Source organism: Dinoponera quadriceps, unplaced genomic scaffold (assembly GCF_001313825.1).
Source record: "Dinoponera quadriceps isolate SergipeBrazil2010 unplaced genomic scaffold, ASM131382v1 scaffold113, whole genome shotgun sequence".
Classification (NCBI taxonomy): domain Eukaryota; kingdom Metazoa; phylum Arthropoda; class Insecta; order Hymenoptera; family Formicidae; genus Dinoponera; species Dinoponera quadriceps.
The window spans coordinates 2,960,868-2,979,925 of record NW_014554899.1 but is presented as its reverse complement, the minus strand read 5'-3'; the positions used below and the strand labels follow the sequence as shown (position 1 = coordinate 2,979,925).

Below are 19,058 nucleotides of genomic sequence, written 5' to 3'. Positions count from 1 at the left end.
TGTAGCGGGTGGAATGCTCAGAGATAATATTCGAGGCGTTAGAGGCGAGATATTAAGCGGTCGCGGGGCTTGAAATCGCAGGACACAGGAGAGACGTAAGGATGTTCACTACGGACCGTCCACGCCAGAGGGACAGGCTTGATCGTTGATCGAAAACGGGAAGAAAAAGTCAAATAGCATTTTCTGCTGAAGCGTTGCTCGTATTTGCGAGATTTCTTCTTGGGTCGGAGGGGATGGGGCAACTTTCAAGATTGCAATTTTAGGCGTTACGATCGAGGGGTCTGACGAGGTCGAGCGATTTCTCGGGAAATTAAAAGTAAAATCGAGACGGTAGAGACCCGTTTGATAAGTGCGAACGACGCTTGAGCTACGTAACTACGAGACACGATCGGCGACGGACTTTGGTTGTAGCTTCGCGATCGTACGATCGGATAAAAGCGTCTACAGCGTCGATGACGGTGCACGTACGCGTCTCACACTAGACATAGTAAGTACGACAGAACGAATATATACACAAAGATATATATACACGCATATATATTTTCGAGCTTTATTATACGGCGAATCGCGAGCGTGTCGGCCGTGACACGATGATATTTAAATGCAGGCGGGCAAGTTCCTTGGTCGTATTATGCAGTTCGAACGGCGTGGTTATCCGGGCGACGTCTTATTGTGCGAAGGGGGGGGGGAGGGGGCGTGAAAGGTTCCTCCGTGTATAGAATCGAAAAAGATCGTCGTGGAAGTGCGATCGGGTTTCTCCGCGGAGTCGCCTTGACTTCGTGCGCGGGGTGTTTCCCTTGTATCGGTACGTAATGATTCGCGAATAGCGAGAGAGAGAGAGAGAGAGAGAGTTGCAGCAAATAAGAAAAAAATAAGAAAAGCAGGGAAGGAAGGAAAACGACCTCGCGGATGAGAGAAGTGAAGAATGGAAGAGAGTTGGAGCAGAAAAAACGGTGGAAGGAAACGGAAACGAGATGAATTTTATGGAACACATGAAAAGCGACCGGATGTGCTGTTTCACGTACACGGGGGTGCACGCGCGCCTCGCGTGTACGTGAACACGTCCCGCGATTGAGCAATCGCTCCCTCGATGCTGTACGCGATTCTTCACAAGAGAGTTCCTTTTATTCAAAGTACTACTATATACATATATACATATATAAATATATATACATATACCTACGCAGACTTTTTTCCCCGAGCACACGCGGGCGATTTTCCTCCAGCTGGCACGCAAAAATCGAACCTGCGAAAGGAAAGAATGATGAGAGAAAGAGAGGGAGAGAGAGAGAGAGAGAGAGAGAGGGACAAACATATTTCGGTAGAGGAAAACCCGTGCGGCGGGTGCGTCATGACGCGTTGTTACGTGTCACGCAACGGTATTTATCGAGGACTGCCAATGACGGAGGAATGCCCCTAAGCGATTAACTTGACACTCTGCGAACGTAATGGGAAATTGTCTAGGTAAAAAAGAACAAAAACGCAAAAAAAAAAAAATACACGAAAAAAACATTTAAGCGATCTTCTAGATAAAGAGCCTTCACATTGGTAGTTCGATGTTGATGGATATTAACTTTTTGACTAAGCTAACGAAGACTATAGTATTTTTGAATTAGGTTATTAACATCTAGCGGTACATTGTAGCCCGCCTCTTAGGATGAGAGTTTTACTGAACAAACTAACTGCATGTCGATGTATCAGCCTAAGCTTAATAGCTCTAGTAGATTAGTGACCATTGCTGCTATTACCGGGTCGGCCCCTCAGCGGGAATCCTCCCTGCGATTCCTTTCGATTCGCCGCGATGGGAGACCTCGAGAGAGAAAGAGAGAGAGCAGCCCGAGCCGCGGACGTTCTCGCGCTGCCGTTTCGTTACTTCCTCATTTCCGCTTTTCGTGCCCTCCCTTCGGCTTCTCCCTTTTATCCCGCCATTTCCCCGAGCGACAGATAGAGAGTGCGAGAGTGCGAGAGAAAGGGTGAGACGGAAACGGTTGGAAAAGAGAAGGAGAGAACGATCTAATCTCGCGCCAGTAACACTTTAGTGTCTACGTAATATTGTACATGAAACGTACGGCACTACGACGGCTCATTTTTTTTTCTTCTCAGACGAAGTAGGGTGTTCGAGGTATATGAATTACCGAGAGAGAACAATGCGGCACGCTTCTTTCGAGCTCTCGCGACGAACCCACTTTTTAGGAGGCACGCTCTCAAACGGACAAACACTCTGTCTCGCTGGTGACACACAGAAACACACAGAGAGACTTCGTAGTCGGGAAATACCTGCCTTGGGAAAAAAAAAACGTTCGTATGCACCTTCGGCCCGAAAATCGAAGAAAAGCGTCCAAAGTGTTCCCTGCCCGCCCCTGCCCACCCCAAACCCACAAAAACCCCGTGCCCGTGCCCGAACTTCCTCTGTACTCGAGTACTCCGTTTGTCCGACCACGTAAGTCGTGGGTCTACTACTGGTTAACTTTAAATACTAGTTCGTATAGTGAATACATATTACTTACGGCTTGTGCGAGACACTGTGTAACTGCACTTTAATCGACGATTTCCAAGTATAACGTGTTTTAGAGAGTAGCACACAACAGAGGAGTTCGTTACGTCCGGGTCCGATATTTAACTATTACGGATCCGAGCTCACTCCCTCATTATCTTCGAGTCGTCATCTCCGTGTTGAAATCGATTTAAATCGAGCGTGTTTCTTCCCCGCTTGTGTGTGAGCTTTGCGCCTCTTGCGATACGCTTCTTAGACCCTCGACCTCACACCCACACCACTCCAAATACAACATATATACATACATACATATATGCATACATACATACATACGTACGTACGTACATATATATATATATATATATATTTATATATATATAGACATACGTCACATACGTGTTCGTATAGTTACAAGGATACATACGCACGCACACGCAAACACAAAGTTTCAGACAGCGCGTTTTAACCCATATCCACAAATAGACATGTATTTGCACATTTCCCAGTGCCACGCTAACGATAACCGTATGCACATAGCGAACACCTCCTATTAACGCGCGTAGCTAAAAATCGAGCCGCTTAACAGACGACGAGTCGTCACCGTTGCCTATTTAATGCATTTTCTTCCGTATCACGTGGTGGTTCCTGCCGTCGATTTAAAAGCGATCGTGCAGTAGCACCGGTCTCAATGTTTTATGTATAAATTTGTAAAAATGAAGAACGTAAATTTGGTATTCGTTTCCTTTCTCAGCTCTGTGGAAAAATTCGATGCTAAAAGGATATCTGAAGTTAAAAATAAAAATATAGGTTGATTATTCCGGGAGAAAAAAGTATTCCATATTTATCGCAAAGTTTTCATGACGTGCGATATTTTTTGTTTGAAAAAGAAATATCGTATTTTAATATGAAATCGATGTTTCTTTTTTTTCCTTTAAATCGACAGTGAACCGCTATTGTTGCTCGGTCAGTATTGTCGTTCGAGCATCTTTCTTTGTTACGACACCTTCTTCCCCTTCGAGCGTTCTCCCCGATATTGTGATGTTGAGATATATTTCTGTTCGCAGTATTAGTTCCCGGTGCCTTTATCCGCGGAAAAAAAGTGAGCGATTCGATGTTGTATCTTATTTTACATCCGATGAAGAATGGCTTGATCTCTAATCCCCTGCCCGCGCCGTCATGTCCCTCTGAACATAATAACACGGTCGCCCCCCTTGACTACAAGTTTTCGAGAACAAAAGAAAACATTAAAAAAAAAAAATCAACAGTGAACAACGCGTGAAGCCTAAATTGAAACTAATCTATCGGAAATCTACAAGATTAAAGAATAAAGAAAAAAAAAGTAAAATCACACACGTAATATATTTAAGGTCATGAATTTATAAAGATATTTACACTTTAAGAATAAAGAGAATCTTCTGTGGCAGCATAATATACGGAAAATTACTAGTTCGACACTTAAACTAACCGTACGTTGGGGACGAGGACGAAGGATTTTCTGGATACGTAGACGCGAGGATAGTGTCCCGACGATCCTTCGGGTCGCTGCGTCTTCCGACAGTGATGTAACTATTAACATGTAATCCCTTAACGTTATATTTTTCCGGTGGTAGCTCTCGCATTAACGCCGAACGCCAGCGTTTGTCGGCGTTTGTCCGTTCGCCGTGAGCGACGTTTCAGAAGCAATGCGGTCGACGACAGTCGCGACCGTCGGCGTTCCGCGAGAATCCGAGAGCTGCACTAGCCGCCGGCAGTTTGTGATATATTTAGTGAAACAAATTAAAAAAAATGGTTGTTATTCAAATTAAAAAAAAAAAGAAGAGAGAGAGAGAGAGAGACAGAAAGAAGGTGAGAAAGAGAGAAGAGAAGCGCCTAGCGGTTTTACATCCACACACTTACACACCAAAAGGATTTGGTAGTATGACTGCGCGCGCTGCTGAGAACGAACCGACGCGTATAACGCTGAAGATTAATCTTATATAGGGCATTCCGTGGTAGATAATAAGCGTTGCCTTCCACAAGGTCTTTTGTGGTCTCCGCAGTTTTAGAGAACATACGCGAGACGAACGGTCGATTGAAGTGAGAAAGCGAGATGGGTGGACGAGGCGGACAGGAATTGAAGGCGATATTTTAGTAGCGGTACGAATCGATCTTTCTTCATTTCGATTATGGTGCCTTAAAGTTACGAAAGCAGAGAGAGAAAGAGAGAGGGAGAGAGAGAAAGAAAGACAGAGAGAGAGAGAGAGAGAGGGGGGGGGGGAGAAAGAGAGGTAGAGATAGAGAAAGAGGAAGAAAAAGAATGAAATCCGAGAGTAAAGTCTTCATGAAGTAACTATCTTGCCTACTTGAGTAAGCCTATTTATAATAAGCGTTTTACGAATCTTCATTCTTGAGTTCTTTCTGCTTTTTGGATTCTAAGGCTTCGCGAATTAGGACCGAAGAAAACCTCACGTTTGAGTTGGAGCCACCGCTTTTAAGATGACGCCTTCGGTCGATCGGTACACTTGTTGACGATGGAACTGACGGGCGGACGACAAGATACGTTTCTTTGAAGGGCTAACGAGCATCGTCGGTTTACCGGCACACATTGACGTTATTTATTATATTACCCGACGATTTTATATATATGATATATATCGAGCCAGAGAGAGAGAGAGAGAAAGAGAGAGAGGGAGAGAGAAAGAGAGAGAAAGAGGGAGAGAAAGAGTCGCGTTTCTGACCATTGCGAGATATATATACTTTTTTTACAACGAATCTCCACAGTTGTAACGCGCCACAGATCGAACCACCGTCTTTTACATCGTCGGCCTCCTCTCAGCAGCGTCGAGCGCCGTGTATAACTAACTGTAAATTTTAGGTATTACCGCGCGTATAATAGGAAAACAAAAAAAAAAAACGATAAGTGAGAATGCGAGGCGAAACTATCGTGGAGGAGAGGAGGAATAAGAAGAGAAACAAAAATGATAATACACATAACAACACACACTATATATTGTAATATTATTTTTCGAACATAGTAATGTAATGTAGAATATATAATATATATATATATTATATATATTATAAATATATATATATTATCGTATCTCGTAACGGATCATTTCGTATAGCGCTAGGCTGGACGAGGTGTTTACGGAGGTTTAAGAGAATTAATTAAGGTGGGCCAGATAAGAGCAGCGGGCGGGCGTGCCGAGCGGCGCGAGGTAACACCGATATTTTTACCAAGTTTTTCGAATATTGAGTCCCCCACGATTCCTATATAACGAGAACTTAAATGTATCCTCGCGCCACTGCCGCCTCCGCGCAATTTATTAGCGTGCACCCGCCGGCCAGTGGTCGAGATTCGGTTCGAGCTCGCGTCGCGACCAACCGTCGCTCTCCGGTTGCGGAACTTAGAAGCGAACGACGTGCGAATAACGACGATGCGAGCGATCGCGAAGAGAGGAGGGAAAACAAGAAAAACACAAAGCTCGATCGCATACGCTCCACATCGTCGCGATACATTTTCTTGCGTATATGCGTGTGTGTGTGTGTGTATGCGCGCGCGCGTTCGAGTACTACGCGCATAGAGCGCGAAAACGTTCGCGAGTTGGTGTGAAACAATCGTTCCTTCGTTTCTTCTCTCGTTTCGAGATGCTCCGATTGCTTGATTTCGAAGCCAAGCTTGCGTGTGTTGTGCCGGTTGTTCCCGTCCCGTAACGAAGTACAATTAAGCGACACTGTCGGAACAGAAAAAAAAATAACGAACGAATCGCATCCAAACGCTGTCCAAACCGCCGCTGAATCGTCGACGACTGGCCGGCGGTGAATTTTCAATTGGTCGCGTCGGGGATCGAGGCGAACGCGGACGGCATGACCCAACGAACGATAATAAGAGAACGCGGCACCGGCGTGACGCATACCGCCTGGTCTCGCCTCGTTTCGCGACGCGACGCGTGCGTATCTTTAATTTTTCATTGTCCGCAGAGGGACGAAGAATCGAGCAGAGGCGTGTACAGTGGGAAACGGTTGGTTACTGTAATGCAAGTAAATGGAGAAAAGGAAAGTCGAAACCCACTCCCCCGTTCCCTCCCGTCATCCTCTCCCCCTTCATCTCCTACTTTTGAACCTGTCATTTTTAGGAACTCCTCAAATGTCGGCCCGAAATGGACAACATGATGCGTGACGTTTTCTGACGGCGAGAAAACGAATGTATAAATTTGGCGACGACTCGTGTAATACGTAAAAAAAAAAAAGAGAGAAAGAGTGAGTGAGAGTGAGAGAGAGAGGGAGAGAGAGAGAGAGAGAAAAGGAAGAAAATGAAAAAAGAAAAGAAGATTTACCGATGCGTTGTATTTTAATATACTTGTCGAATATTATTGGTTGTCGAATATATATCACGCCGATCGAAATTCGAAAGTTAACGACGAGTTGCGGCTGAGAGATAGTAGACCTCTTCCTTTCGTTTTGTTTTTATATGCAGTTGTTATTCGATGTTTTGTTGTACGAATATGCTGGCATGTTGAATCGTGGATGGAGAGAACCAAGAGTCGCGGAGCTGGACATATCTATTTTTTGCGAGGCGCAATCCGCTCGTTACGTTCGTTTAAGTTTCGCGAGCCGGTTTACGTGACGACCGGCGCGCACCGGCCCACCAATAGCGGTGTCCATCTCGTACCTTCGAGCGGGTTTCCCGACCGTGGCCAGTTCAACATGGCCTAACCCGGAACATAACGCGAACGACAGACCGTCGTGCAATGCCGACTCCGCCGATTCAGTGGCACGAGCTGATTGCGCGTCACTCTTAATAGAGAAGATGAAGTAACTATACGGATTAGGGGAAAATTAACATTGTGATGTTCATTGATCAAATATGTCAAAAGAAGAAGGCCCACTGGTTGAGGCCCGACATTTCTGAGTACACTATAAATAATAAACATTATGTAAAATTTATTGAAATACCTCGTGTGCACGCTTCATTGCCGACACCTTCTTCCAGTACAGATTGTCCCCGAATCGGTTCTGCGTTTTCTCATTGATCATTCTCGTCGACACAGATCGATGAGATCAATGAGAAAAATTGAAACCACATGGTGAACAAACATTTTATACTTGTGTTAAAATCGGTCCTTGTTGAAATTTTTGTTAAATTTTTAACATACTCGTGTGTTAATTTCACATATTGTGATTACCTCAGTATTTTGTGTTAGGTATTTAATGTGCGTAAGTGTTAAAATAACACATTTTATACTCCGGTGTCGATTCAAACGTTAATTTTGTGTTAATTTTTGACGTGATATTTGTGTCACTTTTCAACATATTCACTTTCTGTTAAATTAACACGAAAATTTGCGCAGACCTTTCGGTGAAATATGTCGAGTTTAACATGAAATTTTTTATCACGCAAAGATTGCTTTCAAATCGGTTGATAGGCCGGACGATAAATTCGAGTGAGAAAAAAAGCAACGGTAATTCTGGGACATCTCGTACCATCTTCCTCTCCCTCTTTCCCGTTTCGACGAGATAAGGAGCGCGTATATTCGTTGTTTCGATGTGAAACATCCCGATGATCGGTGAATATCTCTCCGGTGTAACAGCTTGCCACGAATATCGGACAGATTTATATTCGTCGCAACGATATTTCACGCGGTATCAGCCGTCACGAATTGCGGCCGCGAATTGCATTACGGACGCTTAGCGACGCTAAGCCGCGGCGAGATGCATTCTGCGACGAGCAGCTTGAAACGCATGCACGTACCGCGACCAGCCAATCGCAGCGTTTGAATGTGCGCCGCGGGCTGACACATCGCGCACATTCACCGCTGCATCCGCAAATGCGCACGATTGCAGTGCGCGATAAAGCCGCGGCTGCGCGCTGCTGGAAAACGGCTCTCCGACGTTATCGTTACGTGAAAATCCATCGTAAAGTCGGCCGACAGCGATATGCTTCGATGCGGACAGTGTAAATAGGATTTTCCTTTTATCGAAGCGGGCGATTACGCGCGGCAGGCAGACGAGAATTGCAATCAAGGATTAAGTTCGTTAAGTTCGAGAAAGCGATGAAACGTGCGAGCACCGGGAAGCGATCGTGAATCCTTTTTTCGAATGCTTTCAATTTGGAAAATGTTCACTCTTCGCGAATTTCTGCTAGAGGGAAAATTTTATAACCGATCTTCCGCACGGAGAAGAATTTTGTGCTGGCACAGGAAATTGTTCGTTACTGCAGTGACAGCGGAAAGATTTGTTACACGGTGAAAATAATTTTAGATAACTTCAAAATAAATTTCATTGTGACGGCAATAAAATTTAATTGGCATATTTAGCAATTAATAACTCTTAACAGATCTTTTCGCTGTTACTATATAGTAACAAACAATTTGCTCTGTCAGCGAAATATTTCCCTCCGTGTGGACTCGGATATATTTTCCTGCTTCTCATTGAAAAGAAGAAACGTACGATAAATGAACGGAATCTGTGCGAATATCTCGTAAGTGTTACGAGATTTGAGGAAGTTAACGTTTATATTCCGCGTTCATTCCGCTGATACCATCATGGTTTAAATCTAATCAACGATTAACCCAACTGGAATTGAACAATTGCATCGGCCAATTAACTGAGTCGATCGATGCGATTGATCAATTCCACTGGAATCATCAAAGATTACAGTTAAATCTGATTATAGAAACGGACATGAGTCCTGTTACACGGTAACGTTAATCCCGTTTAGTAGGAACCGTAATTAGATCCCGCCTTCATCGTTCATTAGATGTAAACAAGGGCAGAATCTAATGGCCGACAAAGACGGGTTAATTACGGTTGTTACTAAGCCGAATTAACATAATCGTGTAACAGGACTCACCGGCACGGAGGCGTCTGACCACGTGTTGCGTTTTCCACTGCGCTCGTCAACGCGGGTTTCAACCCCGAAGCCGATTAACCGAAGTGAACGTCCGTCGTGTCTCCTGGCAGAATAGTCTTTCATCCCCCTTACCCGAAGGGTTGGTTCAATCACCGAAGCTGCGACGCAAGAGACGCGTCATTGTCGAGTCACCGGATTCGACGGGGGATTTACGTACATCCGAGATCCCGGACAGCAGCTGTAACTCGCGAAGATGACGCGGGGGGAGAGAGGTAATCGGGTAATGTCAAACGGAGAGCGTGGCGTCGCGAGCCGACATGCGCGGTCTCGCACCGGCGAAGGGGACTTTTGCCGAGGCGGGTTGGCAGTTCTGGCTCCGTTTCTACTGCGGCCACCACTCTCCGCCGCCACGGGCTTTTCGCAATCCGCCGCGCGTAAAAACTCGCGAGCACGTTCACGATCGATTAGGCTCGCGGCGGCTAATGAACCTGAGTGCAACGATGCGGGCGGGCGCTACGGTCGGCAGTCCGTTGCAGCAGCGTCTCGCGTAATTCGCATCACCGACCGCGCGTGGAAAGTATCGTCGGTGCGCTCTGGTCGACGTCGTCGGGCCAGCGGATGCCCGTCGCGGCTGTGCCTACCGAAAGATGCGGCGGTGCTGCCGACGGAGACGTCACCCCGTGCGAATCGTGAGGAGGCTGCCGAGGAACGGCCGACGGGCGGTCGAGGCCCAGGAGCTGACCCAACGTGCTCCTTTGACCTGAGGCAATCGCGCGCGCATACGTGCACGCAGAGTCGGTGTGCGCGAGGACGTTCCTCTGGTCGATGGATATTCGCGGGTAAATTCGCTCTCCTCCGTCTGTTGATCCGCCGATCACCGATCGTCCGCGGTCGCAGCTTTGAATGACGCGTGCGTTCGCCCTGAGCGTCGCACAGTAGCCTCGTCGAGGTTGCGATTCTCAACACGCCGTTTCCTCCGCGAACGTCACTGTGGACCGCGCTCGGTCGGTCTTTTTATCTTGACAATCGCCTCCTGCGGAGCCGATTTCTCTCTGAGCGTTTCCCCTGTGACGAAAGCGTTCCGTTGCGACCGGCCCTTTGCCAGTCGAGTTTTATTTCGCGGATAAGTCTGTTTATCTGGCTGCGCGAAAGAGTCGGGATTAACCCGGAAGCGTCCGCGTTGCGAAACGCATGCTGCTTTCGTTGACGAGACGAATGTGCAATGTGAACGTGGACTTTTCAGTTAAAGGGACGCATCCATGTGTGTTACGTGTTAAATAAAATTATGTATAAATCTGTGTCGCGTGTAATCGCCGTGTATAAAGTGAAGTGATTTTTTACGTGGCGCGCTTGTGACGCTCACGCTCGCGGATTAATTGTCATTGTTCAATCGTTCTCTATGTCTATTGTCAGAATTATGAAGTTTATGCGATATTCTTTTTCAATGGTCATGTGCGGATTTAATTGATATTATACAATTGCTATTATACGATTTGAATTCGAAGAGCGAAAGCGTCCATGATCACTGTCGGTAGATAATCGGTAGTCGGCTGTTTTGCCCGCACGCCCGTCTGTTTCTACTTAACACCGAGATTATGCGCGTTGAAGTTCGACCACGCTGATTTATCCGAATGATCGATACTCCCTGTGACGATTAACGTTATTATTACGCGATATAAATAATGTAATCATATAGTTTGTGCATATTAAAATTACGAAAATTCTTATTGGGATAACTGACGTGACGTTAGATCATGAAAAATATTAAATAATAATTGCTCTGTTTTACCAAAAAGGAAGAAGTTATTTATAGGTCGGTAAGAGTCTAAGCACAAATTTCTTTGTGCTATGTTGAATATTAATATAGTTATTAATATTAATATATTCAAAATGACATTAATTAATTAATATTAATTATAATTAACTATAATTAATATTAACTATGTTAATATTCAAAATTGTATTAGGGCCTGCGTATTTAGGTTTTCAATGGCCCATAAGTAAGTTAAATCATGAAGTTCGCGACGCGTAAAACTAACATAAATGCACATCAATACGTACATGGATCTGGTAATTTTCTTTCTCAGAAATAATAATACCGGCGCCAGAAGAGAATCGCAGTAATTTCTTTTCTCCGAAGAGTCTTACCGTTATAAATTAAAGTACGTGTTCGGCCTCCATTGACACCATGGACGATGATATCGACGATAAAGATGACACGAAACGGTAAGAGCGCATCTAAATTAAAGGAAAGAAATAAGACGTATTTAAGATACTAATGCGTAGTTTTGATTCTCGTTCCGATGAGCATTAAGCGTGTTAATGTCTACCTTTTAGAAAATCGCGCAATCTCAGCGAAAAGAAACGCAGAGATCAATTTAACATGCTCGTCAACGAGCTCGGCAGTATGGTCAGTGCTAATACGCGAAAAATGGACAAATCCACGGTGTTGAAGTCGACAATTTTGTTTCTAAAGAATCACAATGGTATGCTTTTACAGCAATATCTGTTAAATCTACTAAATCGTTTTTTTTTTAATTAATCAATTGTAATTAAATTCAGCTTCTAAATAAAAAGTATGATTATTTTTGGATGGTCTTTTAGAATTCAATTTTTCGGTAAAATTACGTGCATATTTTTTATATCAACTGTCTTTCAGAGATAGCAGTTAGGTCAAGGGTCCATGAGATTCAAGAAGACTGGAAGCCGTCCTTTCTCTCGAATGAGGAATTCACGCATCTTATATTAGAGGTAAAACTACGTCGTCAATCATGACGCTGAAGTCGATCTTAATATTGCAAATATTTAATTGCATATGAACTTTCATATTAAATTTTACGTGAATTTAGGCATTGGACGGCTTCATAATGGTTTTTTCGTCAAATGGCCGTATTTATTATGTATCGGAAAGCGTTACGTCCCTGCTCGGGTATCTCCCAAACGAGTTGGAGAGCACCACCATTTACGATATAACGTATCAAGAGGATCAGCCGCATTTGTACAATATTCTGCTGAATCCTGGTAGCACACGGGACAGACAGGCAGTAAAGAAAGGTATTTTCTGTGATTATCGAAAATTACGAACTGCTCGTACGTGATTTTTATTAAAACGATCTATCATACCGGCACACAGAGGACCAGATATCCTTCACGTGTCATATCAAAAGAGGCGGCCTCGACTTTCGGGAAGATTCTATCTACGAACTTGTACAGTTTATCGGATACTTTCGTGAGTAAAAATATCCCATGACTATTCTTAAATAGTCAATGACGCCGAAGGATGACATTTCGATGGCGATATGACGGTCTATGTCGTCAATATAAAGTCAATCCTCTGACGTCATTTTGCCGTCTAAGTTATTATCAGTTTGCGGTATTTCGCGCGCGCGAATTGATCAACATGATATTGTTGCAGGTTCCGCGATGGACAACGACGTCGACAATCTCCTACCGAATCAAAAACTTAGTAATTCCAGCGGTTCAGACAACAAGTATATTTCATCTTCAACTGCATACATAAAAAACAAAAATAATGCCGTACCGCACAACCGGTACACTCACATTTCACTTTGCAGATTAGTCTTCGTGGGTACGGGGCGTCTTCAGACTCCTCAACTCATCCGGGAATTATCCGTGACGGACAACACGAAGTCGGAATTCACGTCCCGCCATAGTCTCGAGTGGAAATTCTTGTTCCTGGATCACAGAGCGCCGCCCATTATCGGATACCTGCCTTTCGAGGTGTTGGGCACTTCCGGTTACGATTATTATCACGTGGACGATTTGGATAACGTGGTCACGTGCCATGAATCACGTGAGTATTAAAGACGAAAGGGGAGAACCATTCCCCGCGCGGCAAATTATTAATCTACGCCACTTTGCTTTTGCTTCGTTAGTGATGCAGAAGGGCGAGGGAACGTCCTGCTACTACAGGTTTCTCACGAAGGGCCAGCAGTGGATTTGGCTACAGACCAGGTTCTACATCACGTACAATCAGTGGAACTCGAAACCTGAATTCATCGTGTGCACGCATTACGTGGTCAGTTATGTCGACGTAATGAAGGAATTGCGCGCGGAAACGGGGGGTTACGATAAAACACAAAGTCAGGATGTTTTACTGCCTGTAAAACAAGTAAGACGTCATGCGTAAATACGCAACCGTAGAACACTGTAATCGTCAGCGACAAACCGGGCCGAGCGAACAGAAAGAAAGAACGGGGGAAACTCCGTTCTCGCCGATATCGTCGCGGAACAATTATTCAAATTAGAAGTCGTGCTAAACGAATGTCACAAGGTCTATTTTTTCACGCTGGACTGTGGCTATGGCACTTGTGGAATTAAAAAAAAAACTGTAAAAAGTTCAGACTTGGAAGAGAAACGAGGAGGATAGAGAACCAATACAAACTAGTGCGGTAAATTCAGCGTAAAAGAACAGACCCATTAATGAACTCTCCTGACCTCGTACGTTGTGTTCACGCTCGACAAACTAATCATTCCGTCATTCGTACAGGTGACCGCATCCTGCCAAACACCGTTGGCGCAATGGGCGAGCAAGTCGTCGAAGACGCCCACCAAATCGATGACGGTCGGCTCCAATCTACGTCATCGTGGCGACGGCTCCAACACGTCCTCGATATCCGTCTCATTGCGGAGCTCACCGCAGTCGCAAATAACGCACGGATCGCGATCGAACACGGTCTCGGCGAACAGTTCCGTGGTATCGAAGCCAATAGCGTCGGTGGACAGCAGGCAGCCGCAGCAGCAGCCGCAGCAACAACCGCAGCAGCAACAGCAGCCGCAGCATCAGCTGGATGTCAGTCAGCCGTGCATCAATTTCATAGATCCTGCGCAATACACGACGGTCAATCTGCAATCGGTCGTCACCGCAGGATTCGCGACACCTGCTGCTCCTATTCTCTCGAGCGTGCCTACTCATGAGGTGAAGGGATAAGTAATTCAAGCTCGACCTGCGTCGTATTTTACGCATTCGTGCGATGCGACGAAAAATATTCGCAACTATATGATACGCACGGTCGGTTGCAAATTGCGAAAAACGAAAGATGTTTCGTTTCATTTGAGGTTTTATTTGACGTTAAAGTGTAATCTTCAATTCGCGTTTTTGCATATTAGAGAGAAAGATGGTATTATGACTTTCACATCGGAAATAAACTACATTCAAGTAAATAAGTACTCCATATAGTTCCGAGCAACATTTTGATTTGGTTTAAGTAAATTTTACTTGGATCGAGTAAACATATATTAATGCAATCAAAATTTGAATGTAAACAAAAAGTGTTGAATTTAAATAATATTTACTTAATCCGAGTAAAAGTTTTACCAAGTATTGGAGTGATGATTTACCTAAATGTAGCACTTTTTTTATTTAATGCATTTACATTTTGTTGTTGTGAATATTTTAAATTAAAAACTGAACAATTGCACCTGTCAAAGTGTTATTCAATCGATTCTAGATTCAAAGCTGTGAAATATTTATTACTTAGAATGTTATTTATGAAAATAAGGCGACATTGCATAATGGATTGAAGAGAAACAGGGTTGACAATGAGGCTCCCAACTAAAGCAAATTAAAAAAATTTGTTTTGTTTAAAACACATTTTCGTTAGAAAATTATATATATATTCAAGGCCACACTAGCAAAATGCTATGCTATTATTTAACTTTGCATAACTCGAAATATGTACAATCGAATGAAATGTTAAATAACGAACAAAACGTTCAAATGTATGTATATTCGTGTGATGATACGCTTAAGTTTAAGAAGAATGATAAAGTATACATAATTAAGTGCTAAAATATACCTTGAAAACGTTTCGAAATATTCCAAAGTAATGCGTTATAACAAATGCTGAATGTTGTGAGCTGGCATATTGGCGTCACTACGTAACGACGGACAACTAAATAAATGATACCATAAGTAATAACTAGAATTCATCACTTACTTGAATATCACTTAATGGAGATATTAAGAGGGGCATAATATCATCTTCTCCTTTAATAATGAAATAAATATTAAATATTATCTATTGAAGATTTTTATCTTCTTTTATTCGATGTATTCCAGATATTGCATCAACAGGGCATCGTGATGACTCCGGCGCAAAATCAAATACAGGACGAGCTGCAGCGAAAACACGAGGAACTGCAACAGCTGATCGTTCATCAGCAGGAGGAACTGAGAAGGGTCTCCGAGCAATTGCTGATCGCTCGATATGGGATTCTCACGCCGTTACTCAACGTTCGTAAAGTTTCTTGAATTTTTCCGATAACGTTTTCTAAAACTCGATAGTATACCTTATTGGGACGATACTATAACAATTACATGTCCAGAATTACTCGATTTAATAGAGCTCAATTTATTGCCTAGAACTCTTAGGCGATCTCCTCTTTTTTATGTGAATCCATATCGTACGACATATGATATTTATTCTAGCTTAAACAGGCTCTGTTTAATTAGGAATTCAGTCTGACTTTTTATTAATAGATTTCTTTCATCCGATACCATCCGCTTTTCGGCGTTCTATTCTGCAAATCTCTGATAAATCTCTATAAAGTCTGTATTATTTTTCATTGTCTGTCTATCTGCGAAATTACATTTTTCGCATACTAAAGTAGAGGTGCCCCGTTAATAAAGATTATTATTATTATTATCACAATTGGCTATCCAAGGATTTACGAACCGAATTTCTGCTTCAGGCGGGTATACCATATAATCCGTCGAATCCATGTCAACAAGCCAACCGGTGCAACACCAATAACACCAACGTCCAGTTGCCGACATCTAGCAGCGTGCAGAGTGTTAACGTGCTTCCCATACCGATCACCGTGCCTATAGTGCCCACAGAATTATTCTCGCATCCTTTGCAAGTGAGCCCATCGCCAGGCTCGACGCACGGCACAGTGGGCGCTATAATTCAAACCCAACAGCAACAGCAGCAGTTGCAGCAGCAACAACAACAGGGCCCGTCACAGCCGGAAGACAGTAACCCCGATCTCGTGCCTTTCCAGATCTGTCCCCAACAGGCCGAGATGATTTACGGTAACATGGAGACGTCGTCGAATCAGCACCAGAGGTCTGCGCAAAATTAAAGAGACCGTCTTCCGTAAACGGACGTTCCGATTGTACCTGTCGATTTGCGAATACAAACGAAGTACGTCCATCTCCGAGCCGAGAAGTCTCCCGAATTCTTCCAGAGCCAACTTGTTTGCTCAACGCGACGAAGGAATTGCAAAACGACGTTTATCGCTGCAATTGCAAGCGTCACAGTTCCGTTCGCACGATAACTGCGTCCTAGGGAAACGCATGCGTCACGAGTTAGGAAAGTAACGCAGGGAGACAACCGATGCGTGCTAGAAAATAGCGGCTGATGCATTCTAAACGGTAACATACGACTTCGGCCGCATTCTGGCACAGCGTTGTGAGATTTTTATATATATCGATGTATTTACGTTCGACCTGATCCAAGGGTCTCCACGTGCGGATGCGTTGAGCGCAAGTCGATCGCGCGAGTAACTCTTTACCGCCTAATGATCGTTGTACATTTGTTCATAATCGTATCTATCTTTTCCTCGTTCGGCCGACTATTGATTCTCATATGAGAGAGAGAGAGAGAGAGACTAGTAGGCATTCATTAAGGTTCCGGAATAGTCAGCTAAGAAATCCGCGTTGACAATAGCAACACAATTCAAAACGACGAAAGAATGAACTAATAGAATACGTTCAGCAAGCGCTACAAATGCTTCGAAGCATTTCTCCTTCTTCATTTGTCTTTTGCGTCCGAATAAAAGAAAAAAAGAAGAAACGCTTCGAAGCGTTTGTAGAGCCTGCTGTACCGCATTTACATGTCTGAAGAGTAGCGTATTGATAACGAAATTTTATGTTACATTTCCTTATTATTTGCTTAATTATGTAAGTGTGATTTGTGACATACTTATTAAACCTGTAAAAATGGACAGAAACTAAGACTAAAACTAAGATTAGCTTGGAATTTTATACGTGGGAGCATATTTTCCACCTCTTTCAACAGCTATGAAACCGTGTATTTTCCCACATAAATAGAACGTTATTTCACGTGCCTTTTACGGCTATTTATTGACTGTCAGGAGGGAAAAGGAGAATTTTCGTCCATTTTCACAAGTGTCTTTAAGCAATCTCAAGTGTTGCTTTATCCAAATATCTTTCTATTTGCAAATGGCACGCGATAATTCTCGACGTGTCATTTCTCGTCTATGAATCGTCACGAATCCAATATGATCGCGGAGACTCGATTCCGAAGCCTTAATCGCGGAAGTTCTCAAACTGCAAGGCAGTGCGGTGAAATTCCCGAGTACTGTTCCATTTGTGTGTATATTGCATAAGATCATAATTTATATGAAGATAATGGTTAGCATGTATACGAGCGAGAGATACGAGGAAAGTATTTAAATAAGGAACAATACTTATTGTACGATTTCTATGTAAATTCTGGTCTCTCCGAGACTATAAGCGACGATCGTCGAATCTCGCTATATTTTCTGTACGAGAATGTAATTTATATATATTTATAACGACGAGATTGCCAAACTGCGTAAGATTCTACTTTGTATGGAGGAGAGCGCGATGACGAAGTATCTAACAGTCACCGTGCTCTATTGTGTGTGTATATTGTATAAAAGTTAGAGATAACGAGAATTTGCGATAATTCTCGCGCCGGGAGGATCTACGAAAAGGTGCGCTCTACCGTGAAATAGTAAGAATATATTTAATATGGAATTTCTACGTGAATTTTTCGGTACTCTATCAAGGACACGGTTGGACCGTATCGATAAGACATAAGTCGTTCGCGATAGACGACAAAAGGAGCTCTGATCAAAATCAAACACATCACATTTTTACATATTTATTGGATTTATTTTTCTAATAAGCGTCGTCGAGTCATCGGAGAAGGGACCAAACTCCGCATTTTCCGGAACAGGGTACGTACTCACACATTTGTATATGTATACGATGGTGAAGAAAGTAATATACTATATATTTTGTTGTATATGTATATGTACAATGTATCATTTTTTCATACATATTTAATGTATCATAATAGATGTATATTGGATCATTATACTAGTTCATAATCGTTGTTTCCGATGAATATATCGTGAGTGTCAGGCAGGAGGCGTTCTAACGAAATCGTGTCGTGGGAATCATAATGTCACGATGTCACGAGACGTGACACCCGAGTCGACGTAACAATGTTTTACGAACGCATTGCGTTAGAATGACGATACGAAAGTTAACCTAGATCGGTATAAATAATTGTTGGCAAATAGAAAGTAAAGTTGGCGATTTTATATCTCGTACGCGTGTTTAAATTCTGACGTAAATACATATCGATTTCCAAAGGTTTTGGAAATCTTTATATATGCGCCTCGACAGGTTTCTTGTTTTCTAAAGATCGATGATCTTTCTGTTTTCTTCTGCCGCCAATTGTATAAATTTGCTATTTTCAATAAAAAACGATGCGAACAGTGACCATCCGGTACATTAGTTAAACCTATCAAAATTACATTAGCGTGTCTCTAATTAATATAATTCCATCAAATCGTCTTTCTTTCATATGTTTATGAGAATTGTGAAAAAATTCCTGAAGAGTTTTACGAGAAGATTAAAATAAACGCATGGTTTTTATAATGTTCTTTATTTGCGTATCATTTTAACAAAATCTAGCGAGTTGCTTA

General features: G+C 43.1%; 1 protein-coding gene across 2 annotated transcripts; it reads left to right on the top strand.

Annotated features, from left to right (window-relative positions):
• The first annotated feature begins 9,756 nt into the window (after positions 1-9,756).
• On the top strand, positions 9,757-18,978 carry LOC106742585 (circadian locomoter output cycles protein kaput). 2 transcript variants are annotated; one of them, XM_014615692.1, is made up of 12 exons: positions 9,757-10,168; positions 11,417-11,555; positions 11,667-11,815; positions 11,989-12,080; positions 12,179-12,383; positions 12,463-12,558; positions 12,745-12,820; positions 12,905-13,143; positions 13,226-13,461; positions 13,840-14,268; positions 15,412-15,585; positions 16,044-18,978. In XM_014615692.1, the coding sequence occupies exons 2-12, from the start codon at positions 11,518-11,520 to the stop codon at positions 16,434-16,436; spliced, it is 2,127 nt and encodes a 708-aa protein (XP_014471178.1). In that variant the 5' UTR covers positions 9,757-10,168; positions 11,417-11,517; the 3' UTR covers positions 16,437-18,978. The 2 variants fall into 2 exon arrangements, with proteins under 2 accessions (XP_014471178.1, XP_014471179.1); XM_014615693.1 differs by having other exon boundaries at positions 9,759-10,168; positions 13,226-13,368.
• The last annotated feature ends 80 nt before the right edge of the window (positions 18,979-19,058 follow it).

Coding starts and splice junctions, on each gene's coding strand:
- LOC106742585 (XM_014615692.1), top strand. CDS start 11,518: ATGGACGATGATATCGACGATAAAGATGACACGAAACG. Junction 12,384..12,462: donor CAGACAGGCAGTAAAGAAAG/GTATTTTCTGTG, acceptor ACCGGCACACAG/AGGACCAGATATCCTTCACG. Junction 13,144..13,225: donor GGTCACGTGCCATGAATCAC/GTGAGTATTAAA, acceptor TTGCTTCGTTAG/TGATGCAGAAGGGCGAGGGA.